This window comes from Neodiprion fabricii, chromosome 1, assembly GCF_021155785.1.
Source record: "Neodiprion fabricii isolate iyNeoFabr1 chromosome 1, iyNeoFabr1.1, whole genome shotgun sequence".
Lineage (NCBI taxonomy): Eukaryota > Metazoa > Arthropoda > Insecta > Hymenoptera > Diprionidae > Neodiprion > Neodiprion fabricii.
In genome coordinates, this window is record NC_060239.1 from 31,200,990 (window position 1) to 31,212,798 (window position 11,809).

Consider the following 11,809-nt stretch of genomic DNA (forward strand, 5'->3'; position numbering starts at 1 on the left):
TAGCGTGTTTATTCATTGTTAATGATAAAATGGATTTAAAGAAGTGGTAAAACGTGTTTATAACTTTGTTAAAAAGTTATCGGTGGTTTTATGTTGCATTAATTTTCGGAGTATTGTTTATTTTACATGGGTATTAGGGAAGTGTACGATCCTGGTGGTGGCGTATGTTAAAGTAAAGATTGATAATTCGAATTCACTTTAGTAACATGTTTCATACGCTGGTTTATCAATAATAAATTTATTTCGCCATATTCTGAGATAGTTCTAGGCTAATGATCATTTGCCTCGAATCTTTTGATAAGACAATAACAATGTTCGTGTCACACGTTTTATAATTTAAATGTTACTTTCTTTGTAGAATTTACAAATTTAAATAATTTTATACTGCATCATGCGACATAGTAACTAGGTACTATGTCTGAGTAAATTATATGTAAAACTGTCAAGATCCTGCAACGATTTAAATTTCTCTGATAAAATAATATTAATATATCAAATAAAGAATCCTAAGTAATTAACAATAAACTATTCAGCTTGAGTTATCAAGGACCAAAGCCAGCATTGTTTCTTATTTTGTACAAACTAAAATGGCCGAAAGAAAGGTAGATATTCATGTGATCAAAGTTCTAGCACCAGTCATAATGACTTTTGCATTCAGTGTTTACGTTATTAAAAAAGTTCGCTTTTAACTTTGCTTTAATCATAAACAATGCGAGATGAAAGTTAATTTACAGGAACGGCACCAATTCAATTTCAAATTTATACATTTCTTTAATATTTAGTAGACTATTATTTACAATAACTTGCTACAATATATCAATTCCTCCGTAAATTTATAATAGAAGTTTGCATTTATATATTGAATGGATAACGAAAATTTAATGATGCTGGATTTGATTGAAAACTCTTTGATGGAGCTCGATAATATCAAGAAATGAAAACACGCTAATAACACTTGATAACGCTGTAATCAATTCCAAATCTAAGTGGCTCGTTTATTCTTCACTTTAACAAATCCTAAAATTACGAGATGTGTTAAATTTGTGAACGCGTTTACTTTGTTTCAAATTTTAACACATGTCAACTTAAAGAAATCATAACATTGTCATATCTATAACTAGTCGTAATTATTCGCTCATTAACCATACCGAATCACACGCATCCATTCGTCGTCAAATATCTATAATTTTCAGTACGATCAGTCTTAAGGCTGCAGTCTGTCATCGATTCTATTTACACCAGGGCATATTTACAAGGGTTTTTGAACTAGGGGAAAAACAACAGTTTTGATGTAACGTTTCTTCAAACACTACACTATTTTTATGGCATTATCGATGTGTAGCTTTGATATCGACTTTTTCACTCGAAGTGCTGTTAGTCGAACTGCAGGATTTCGATGCCAGCATTCCGTCATGACTTTACTCAGCGCAAATAGAACCTAAAAATTAGCAAATTGATTATACATAAAATGTTCTGCCAATTTTTTAAACTGGATAAATTCAGTTATTTCATCGAATCAATTTTATTTCCTTTGCGAATCATTTCAATTAGACTCTAATACTTACAGAATCATTTTCCCATCTCGTAGGTATAACTGGACGCCTCTTTTTGACAGACACAGCTAATCTCATATCTTCAAAGTCTGGATCGCTAGGCACAGCGTCATGATAAGGCAAAGCATATGGCTCGGCCGTAGACACCTTGCCGCCAGTAGCGCACCTCCTGCATACTTCCCATAAAACAAGTCCAACTGAATACATATCAGCCATTTTGAAGGAATCGAACGAGGAGGTGTTCAAAGTCTCGTCCAAGACCTCAGGAGCCATATATCGACGTGTTCCCACACGTGTGTTAGGTGCTATGTCGATCTCTCCGCTTTCGCTATAAAAACCAATAGATTCAATGTAGTAAAGCATAGAAGTTGCCAAGGACTTAAAAGGAATGTTTGTAGCCATGGTTTGAAACATTACTACAAGGTTCTTAGAAGTAACTGGTTGTTGCGCAATATTACCTTATAAATCTCACAGCAAGACCAAAGTCTGCGATCGCGCATTCCCCGTTTCTTTTAACTAGAATATTTCTACTCTTTATATCTCTGTGTGCTATTGCTGGCTTTCCTCTAGTGCCAAATATCTCTGTATGCAAATGTGCGACGCCTGAAGCAATTGACAAACAAATTGCCAATAAGGAAGGATGATCTAGAACTGTAGTTTGCAAATAATCATGCAGCGAGCCCCTCTCGTGATAATCTGTGATTAATAACATCTGAGTCCAAGATCCGGTTCCTTTGATATCGGCAGCAATGAAACCCAAAATGTTATCGTGTCTCATTAGAACGGTTTGATAAATTTCTGTTTCTCTAAACCATGATGCTTCTTCCAGCGTGAAGAATACTTTGACCGCAACTTTCTCCCCTCTCCATCTTGCAAGCCACACTTCGCCGTATCTTCCTCTTCCGACGCACTGGGAGAGTGCCAACTGCTTGGCGATTGTTCTTTGCACTAAAAGCGGTAAGCCTGATCCTGAACCACTACTCTGATCGATTAGATCCTTGAGCATTCCCTGCGAAGGAACCAGGCATGGCCCGCGCTCTTTCCGCCTGTACCGACGGTACATTATGAGAACAGCGATTAAAAGTATCATCAAGCAAACCGACAACGAGATGGCCAAGACAATCAGTGTCGTACTTGATGTTACGGCCATTGGATTTGGCGGTACAGTGGGCCGAGTTGTGTATGTTGGAAAAACACCTTGATTGCATAACGAGGTGTTGTTGCAGCATATTATGTTTTTTCCATTCCAATGTGGGACCAGCGAACCCTTACATTGCATGAAACCTTGTTCTCCAGGAGGTAAGCAGCCAAAAGAATACTCGGAAACGTATTCTTTGATCTCATTGTCCCATACTTCTTCGACGACACTAAAACAGTGTCCGCCAGGTTTTCCCTCACAAGTACCATTTGGCTGGTTATCCGGGCAGTGACCTTCGCAATAACATGTGATCCCAAGAACTGAAATCAGATTAGAACACTAGTTAAAACATGCGACGCTGAAATCACCAGCAGCAACGTTAAGGTAACGAAGCATTGGAGAAAAATCATTATTGTACAATTTATCATGTCTTGCAAGGAGTTGGCTCTTTATTTAGTTTACTTAGACAATCGAATTAACGTTTTTTCGTAAGCATTCATCGTTACAGTAACGTTACGTACTAAATTCTATCTCATTGAAAAATACGGGATACAAATTCAATCGTATTAAAAAAAGATTCAAATCTTATACTATAAAGTAGAATTAATATTCACCTTCTAGTATAATTGAATATTTGGTGTTTGACGTGTTAAGAAGGTAAAAAAAAAAAAAGAAAAAGATTGCGCATTAAATCTATAACATCAATCAATATTTAATTTCTTGAAACCTTTCGCGTATCGAACGAAGTGGAAAAAATTAATTCCGCGTCAATTCTTACACTGATCAGTATCCGAAATATTTGGAAAAAAATGGAACGGACCAATTCGTTTAAGCGCAATGATCTATTTAATACAATAAGGGATCATTTCAGTATGAAAAAAATATTTCGAGCTATAGTCAGTGGTGAATATTTACACTTTGTGTTTGAGTACGCATTGTTAGGACTAAATGCAATCCCGTTTGCATTATCCATACAGCAACCGTTACTTATTATGAAAATCCGTTTCACCGGAGCAAAGAGAATTTCCTTAGTGTCGCATCGACGACCGATCCCGGCGGTTGCAACAAGTTATAACTGTTATAAGTTGTGAACGAAGCGTCGCGATCCCATTACATCGGTTCGTCGCCCCTTCTGGAGTAACATATTGGCGCCAAAGGCGCCAAGCCATACAATAAGTTACTTGTACAAGCCGACGAATGAGGATAGCCAACGTAAACTCTTCGACTCTTCGCGTTACGTGTTTCGTGCGAGTGTTACAAGCGTTGAATCTCAAGTGGTCCATGAGGGTATACGACGTTGAAAAATCCCCAACAACAATCGTGTCACGGATTTTCGTTCGTATAATGTAGAGCCGATTAAGGTTCCAGGTTATATTGTACGTTGTATGTATGTAGATATTATACATTATACGGTAAGAACGTAGGACTCGGTCGGGTTTAAAGTTTTTAAATGGAGTCGGAGAGAAGGAGAGAAATGCCACGATCGGAGATATACAGGACTAAGTGGTGGGAGAGGGAAATAGAACGGGTCGAACCGAGATAAATATAATTAAATGATAATTGATCATGGGAGAGTTGAGGTTGCTTGACAAGTTTCGCGTGGGCGTGTGCCGGGCGCGTTCTACACGAGAGAGGCGATCATCTCACGTTATCAGAGTCGAAAGGTGGGAGAGAGCATCTCGAAATCTCGAATACCAAAAATGGTATAACCGGCGGCACAGGATTACCGGTAGGATTACCATATACGTCGAATAATACCTTATACTACCCAGCTTTTCCATTATGTACCACCATCTTTCTCTTATTCGTTTTTTTTCCCCTGCTCGAATTGCATTCCTCCGTCGACCTGACGATTGGTCTTGGTAATTCTTGTCAATGCAGACCTTTATTCGACTCTTCTAATTTTTACTACTATAACGAATTTCCGGTTAACGATGAGATACGAACCGGTGCCATCGTGAACGCTTTCACGTAGTGGAAGTTATTTTAAAATTCAGGTGCCCGGTACCCTGCGATCGCGGTTCGACTTTTGTCAATATTTTAAGCGCCAGTTTAGAATTATCCGTACGTGCTTTTTCACATTTTCTCAGGGTATTGTCAAGCAATGGATTCGCGGTGCTCGAACTACACGAGCATTATTATTCTCAGAGAACGGAAGACTGAGAAAGGAGCATGAATATATACAAATGACTACATTCGTGCGTATTATCTCTGCGTCGACTGACTGCTGACAGAATTTACTCCGTTGTGTCTATTTATATAACATCGAAATATCTGAATGATGGATCGTCCCCTCTATTCATTCACGTAAAGTTCTTCCAGGTATACATATATATATATATACACACACACACACACACACATATTTTCTTGAAAGCTCTATTATTATGCAGATTACAAACGACGCTCAAACGTAAAAAATAGTTTATTTATTATTATTTCGCTTTGTCTAACAGTCAAGATGATACCTACGACTCGAACATATTGCATACGTTGTATATAATTCGTAGATCGCACTATTGCTCGAATCACTCTCGTAGTCCACGATCACGTGTGTATACGTACATACACAGCTATGATACATGTCCGACGATACTTGATTCTTTTTTCGAATTTATGAAGTAAACATCGCACAAACAGATGTACATCAAAAAAGCTAAAATGTTTCCGGTTATTTTTAAAGAATATGGCTCAGCGTATACGTTTCTTTGCTATAAACATTATAGGCATAACGCGCAACGCGTTTCAATACGTAGAGAGCGAAAACGAGGGGAAAAACAACAAAATAACGAGTAAATAAATCTGATCGCTCTTATATCTAGAACACGTTTCATTTAAAGAATTTCGCTGAAATCCAATACAACATGATAAAGAAAAATCAATTAAAAAAGAACACGTATACGTATTGCACAGATTAGATCACCAATGCAAACATTTTGTTTTCCCCCCCAACAATTTTATCTCGAAATGGTACACGTACAACATGCGCATACATCCATACGAATCAACTTTCGCTATGATCGTTTTGAAGAACGAGGCAAAACAAGTTCACACGATTTACGAAACAATTTGTAGGTAAGGTAAACTTCCTTTGATTCAATAATTGTCGAATTAACGGTAAGTCGAAATGAAAATATATGTAAATTAAAAAACATGTACGATGGTGATTTAAAACTAGGCTGCATGGTAATGATAATAATAAGGTTTCCATGCATGTTAAACGGCGTGTATCGTATAGTAAATTTCCGAAACGTGACTTGTCGAAAAGTGAAAAAGTCGTGCCGCCGTTCACTTTCTTAGAATTGCGCGGTTAAAAGCCAACAAGGCACATGTGGTGCGGCTTGAGTTTCATCGTCAGTGTGAACTTAGAGCTCGATACGAGAACGCGGGCGGTAGGCAGCAGGCAGCGAGTCTAGCAATTTGCACACTTCCCAGGCTCGTATTGCGCCGTCAGGATCGTACCTAGACGGTAGGGATTTGTGCATTTTTCTTTTTTTCACGATTTACTTTCCTCAGGCATCTGCGACAGACAAATTATTCGCAATATTGCGTGACGCGCAAGTGCCGAGAAACGACATATCGTCGTACGACAACTGTAATTATATCCCCTGCGACAAACTTGTCGCGTTTCACGCTGCGTGCAGACGATGATCCACGCACACCTCTTCTTGCTACGCGGCTGCACCGCACAGCATCCTCGGTGCCAAAAGAGGAGTGAAAGAAAACATCGCACGTACACCTTTTCCTGTGAGATCTCGCCGAACGTTTCGTTCTGTAACAACGCGAATTAACCTAGTCACGACGGGCTAATTGTAAGAATGGTCGCAATTGGTGTTTCGCCACTTTTCTTTCTTTTTTTTTTTTTGCCAGTTTGATATTCGAGAGCGCGGTTCGTCGTCACGGATTTGAGGCGGGTTTTGACGAAATACGGAAAATCGGAGAAGAGGATAAGGGAGAAAATCTATCTCGAGGGGTATTCTCCGCATCTCTGAATCGAACGTGCGCGTGTGACTCGATGTTGCTGTTGTCCGACGATGGAGCGGAGATGGCAATTGAAGCAGTAATTACGCCTCGATAGATTCCAAGATCACGGTCCGACGGACGAATTTCGGACAAAGTCTGATAAGTCGGGTGCTTCCGCCGCTGTTCAACTATTCGAGATGAAATCAAGCTCCGTGTCTTTCTCTCCGTCTCTCGGTATCAACCGTAAGAACGGCAACGACGCGGAACATCTGTCTTCCGACGGTATTCGAACGAAACTTTAACCACCTATAATACCGCATTCACCACCGAACAACGCGATTTCGATGGCGGTCTACTCACCTCCCGTTGTCCTCGCGATAAGAACACCGAGTCCGATCCACAGGCCGTATTTACACCGCCGCCGACCTGAGGTACCAGCGGGCAACGCAGCCATTTTCTACAATCCGGAGCACATACTTCACCGTCCGTGACGAACCTCTACCGCTTGCTCACTAACGTTCAACGTCGAGGCGAACGAGCCGCGAGGCGCAGGCCAGCCAGGCTAGTTCTGTCGCTCTCTAGTCTCTCGACTCCGTTCGGCAACACCGTCGTGGTGGGGATCCGGGAGCGTACGGCGGGCCGAGGAACGACGACGTCGGCTCGGGGCGGTGGGGAGATTCTTCCTCGGACGGTTTCTCGGCGAGGGGCGAGGGGGCCGGGATGGGGCCCCGACTCCTCGGGGGCGTCAAGCGACGGCGGGAGAGTGCGGCGGCGCCCGCTGGGCGCCACTGTGCCGCGACGCCGCAGAAACTGGAACCCGGAGGGCCGAGATCACCGTTGCCGATGTTCCAGGAGATTTCAGGCGATTCGTTCGGGTGCCGGAGGAGCCTCGGGATGACCGGGCCCCGCCTCGCTGTTATTTACCATGATTTTTAAAACTCGACGTTTACGAGCTGGATGAATGGCAGGATTTTCTTTTTCTTCTTCTTCGATTTATAATATCTTTAATTCTGCGTAGGTAGGATGCCACTGCCTACTGCCATCGCATGCCGCGCTTACCGGTCAAGGAATTTGAATTAGTTGACCCTGGATATGTTGATTGGATTATACGCGCAGCATCCGATATCTTTCTACCGCCCGATCTATCGCATACCTATACTTACGTTTCAAACATTGGTGTAGGCTTTTTCAGCTTGTATACGTATATAGGTATAGAGGTATACCGTACAACGCGCGTGCCGAAATCGTGGCGGGAAAATCTTACAGTACACGCGATGCATTTCACCTACTTACACTCGTTTGCAACGGTATAATTGGTTTTTGTTTCAATTATTTATTAATGACTTGCTCCTTCCTTCCTTGTTCTTCTCTCTTGGCATTTTACGCATCCTCGTATATACATGGCAATAGTGCGAATGGAAACGACAACTGTATTCCGCACTTAGGATGTATACGCGCATAATAATATACCGTGTTCACGTATAAGTATTATACTCTGAGCACTCTCGACCGAGAGCAACTAATATTTATTTGAGAAAAAAAATTTAAAAAAAAAATCAACTGCCGCAGTCCCGCGTCGCGGGATATATGTAGTATATAAGGTATACGCGCGGCGAGGGAATTCTACCGGCGCCTCATTCACTGTGGCATGGTACACATATGACCACGTGTACGTACGCCTGTGTGTGGTGGTTATAACATGGCACGCATACGTGCAAAAGATTCTTCGGAGTTGGGAATGATTTGAATGTTTGAAAGTTTAATATATCCGCGACGGCATAATACAGTGGACTTGAGTAATTAGCATGACGACGAAATGCTCGTTAAAAACGGTACTCTAGACATCATATTATAGGATTACGTCAGGTTTCAGAAAATTACAATAATTCACCCTGTTGTGCTCGATGGTGTTGCATGTGTAACTGTAGGCGATAGAAGCGAGCTGAACGGGTATTGAAAGTACAACGCTTTGCTTGCCTGCGTGTCTGTGGGATATAATTCGGTTTTCCGATCATCTTTTCTCAAACGGACGATCAACGCGGAGTCGACCGAATGTTGATTCACGTCACGGTTCGATAGCAAAATAGGATGGATGATGCGCGCGAAGAAATCACTTGGGGAAAATAAATATACCATTATATCATTAACTATAAATATAACATTTCCAACGAATTGTATACTTTTGAAATCGTGGCACCCGAGGCTCATCCGGGTTTGTGTAATGTTATCGATACGTATATTATACCTTATATCAGAAAGGTTTCTTTAGTCACGAAGAAAGAAACAGCCAAAAACACCTTCATTATAAACGGCCGAGATCTCTGACGAGCCCATAAAGCGATTCGTAAGATTTCTAACGCGGAGTCACGGAGTGGATGATATATAGGAATTATAAATCCAAGGATAAATTCGGGGTAAAGTCACTTGTCACGTCGAAGTGAGATTAACAGAAAAGTTTTGCTACCAATATCAGCGTTTTTATTTCGTTGTGTTGCTCAACTTTGCACGAGCTGTTGCGTAGAACCCACGTGGTACAGGGGCAAAGTGAAACTGATTCGCCAAATTTTCCTGTAGTAAATGACGTTAACTAAAGAATAAATTATAATCGGGTATAAAGTCTTGTGTCATTTTAAAAAAATTTCTTTCCTTACGATACTTACGAGCGGAGCTCAGGGTTCACGTGAAAACATGCAGCATCATATGCACGTTGCACATCCTAATTGCAGCCAATTTGGAGTTTCCGCTCAACAGTTACTGTATCTTCATCGAATATTTCTGTAAAAATTTATCGTTATACTGGTAGGCGCAGCGGGTTTCGTAAATTCAACGACCTTATATTTTGCTGTGCGGGTCCTTAATTCGGGCGTGCATCTCTAGCATATTGATCATAGAGATACGTTAATCCGTCAATATCTTCCCCACTCATACGTGTAGTCCCAACACGGGTTCTGACACAGTCTCGCACTCGTTTATGTACGTGTACGAAATAAACTGCACCGATACACAAACGAGAAACAAATTACTTGTACACGTAGAAAGTAAGGCGCGCACGATGAGAGCCATGAATAGTATAGCGGGGTTTCAATTATATGCCGATAAGAATGTACGAATAAAAGATAATATAATTGCTACACGGCCGCCGAAAGGACGAACAATTAATTTCTGTGTATTCATGATGAAATTAACATTCACGTCTACATTCTACTTACATAACAATACATTTATTCACATAAATACGCCTTCTTCGTGTAGCGTATAATCAGTGTGCAACGTATAACTGCTATATACGCAGATAATCGTTAAAGACGAGGAAATATTAAATGCAGATAAATATCGTTCGACCGTTTTGCGGCTGTGCGATGTCGGTAGTATTTTCATCTCTCTCGCAAATTGCGCGTGTTTGTATAATTCTGAAATAAAAATGATTGCCGCGTTACAGTCGATTAAATCTCATTTTATATTTTCGTTTTTGCTTCCGCGGTACGTTTCGATCGTGCGAATCTTCGTTAACAAAATTCGAATTCATTTCAGTGTTATAACTGTACACGTTATGCCCGCGTACAGCGAAACGTGAACGTATAAGTGGGTACTGTTTGAAATTGAAATACCAATACTTGCGCTACCGCAACAAATACTGTAACGATGCTAATGACGGAAGCAAACAACCATCAATCACGCGAAGAAACAAGACGCCGAAGCTCTAAATCTACAGATAATGTGATTATAAAAGCAGAATAATTTACAGTAGTACCGACGTGTACTATATAAATACTTATGTCTTGTACACATAGGTATAACAAACATTATTATACTCGGCACGATCGGAGGATTTGCTCGATCACAACATCCTAATCTGTGACGATAGAATCGGAATTACGTATTGTAATCCATCCCGTGAAATCGTCTATCAGTCGTCGTGAGTGCTATCGCCTCGTGACAACTCCAATTTCGTACGATATTATAGCCGGACCGGAAGTATCAGCTTTAGCGAATTCTGCCCACTGCTGCAATACGTATAACTGTTAACGTTTTTACGACCCGAGTGTTGGCCAGGACGAAAAGTTTGCCTGAAATAAGGAGAGAGGAAAAACGTCGAGGAAAAAGTTATAAATAAATAACGGTAGGACATAACGCAGTTGAAACACGACACCGAAATGCCTTCAAACAAACGCGCGTTTAAACGACAATACCTAGACTGCTGCAGGTATAGCAGCAGGTTAATATTAACAGTCCCGCCCAAAGCCCGATATGCAGTCTACCTGTCAAACTATTTTTATGCCATCCTACACCCTGCACGCTAATTCGGTTCACTAATTTCACAAAAGAATCAGGCTGCACGAGACTGAGGAGAGGAACCGTAAATACATATACATATAAATATATACATAGCCGCTAGTCGTCTAAACTACGAGGCTTACGATTAGCGTGAATCTGTAAGCTTGGCCGCTGCAGCTGCTGCGTGTGTAAAATAAAGGATCGGATTACCAAAGGGGAGAAAATCATACCCATAGGATTGTTAGGAAATTGTATTTTAAATGAATTTGAAAACGTAAAAATTACACGTATATGTTTCGCATACATAATAATGTATAACTTCAGTCACAATATTATGTTGTATTATTATTTTATCGGGTTACAAACTCGCACGATAAAAACTCTTCAAGTTCTATAAATAGTATCCCGCTTCTCGTAGTAAGCTATTATAGGATAAGATTGTACAACGGGGCGGTATAATTATGATATTGGAAAACGACATCGCGCGATAACCGCGTTCGATCGGCGTGCAAACACGATTCTCGTAATGTACAGAACTGTACGCATCAATGGCAGATTGAGGAAGGGAGTTATCTGTCGAACAGAAAATAACGAGTGATATAGAAAAGGGGGTGACAACAATCATACATATTAATTAATGCAGACGAAAGCGTAATTCATGCAACAATTTGGGTGCAGTAAGCGCTTCCATTCGGTGTGAACGGGCTCGTAATTATCTACATGCAACTAGGCCTGCATTTAATTGTCATTAGAATGGTACGGTTATTCATTCGTTCGATTCAACATTAAGTTCGATTCACTTTACTAACGATTTTGTAAGGTTTCAACCGTGCAGATACGCCCAATCAACGTGTTGGGCTCAGGAATTACCGTTCTTCTG

The 11,809-nt window shown here is 40.7% G+C and overlaps 1 protein-coding gene across 1 annotated transcript; it reads right to left on the reverse strand.

Annotated features, from left to right (window-relative positions):
- Positions 1–107: 107 nt before the first annotated feature.
- Positions 108–7,267, reverse strand: LOC124179194 (bone morphogenetic protein receptor type-1B-like). The gene is made up of 4 exons (XM_046563401.1): positions 7,015–7,267; positions 2,012–3,011; positions 1,566–1,881; positions 108–1,438 (listed from the first exon to the last, which is right to left on the reverse strand). Exons 1-4 carry the CDS (start codon positions 7,106–7,108, stop codon positions 1,310–1,312), a joined length of 1,539 nt encoding a protein of 512 aa, XP_046419357.1. The 5' UTR covers positions 7,109–7,267; the 3' UTR covers positions 108–1,309.
- Positions 7,268–11,809: the final 4,542 nt, after the last annotated feature.

What these genes read in the sequence shown, in the direction of transcription:
- LOC124179194 (XM_046563401.1), bottom strand. Translation starts at nt 7,108, where the DNA reads ATGGCTGCGTTGCCCGCTGGTACCTCAGGTCGGCGGCGGTGTAAATAC. An exon ending in TATCGCGAGGACAACGGGAG is followed by an intron (nt 3,012 to 7,014) that starts GTGAGTAGACCG and finishes ATCTGATTTCAG; the next exon opens with TTCTTGGGATCACATGTTAT. An exon ending in CTTGCTGTGAGATTTATAAG is followed by an intron (nt 1,882 to 2,011) that starts GTAATATTGCGC and finishes TGGTTTTTATAG; the next exon opens with CGAAAGCGGAGAGATCGACA.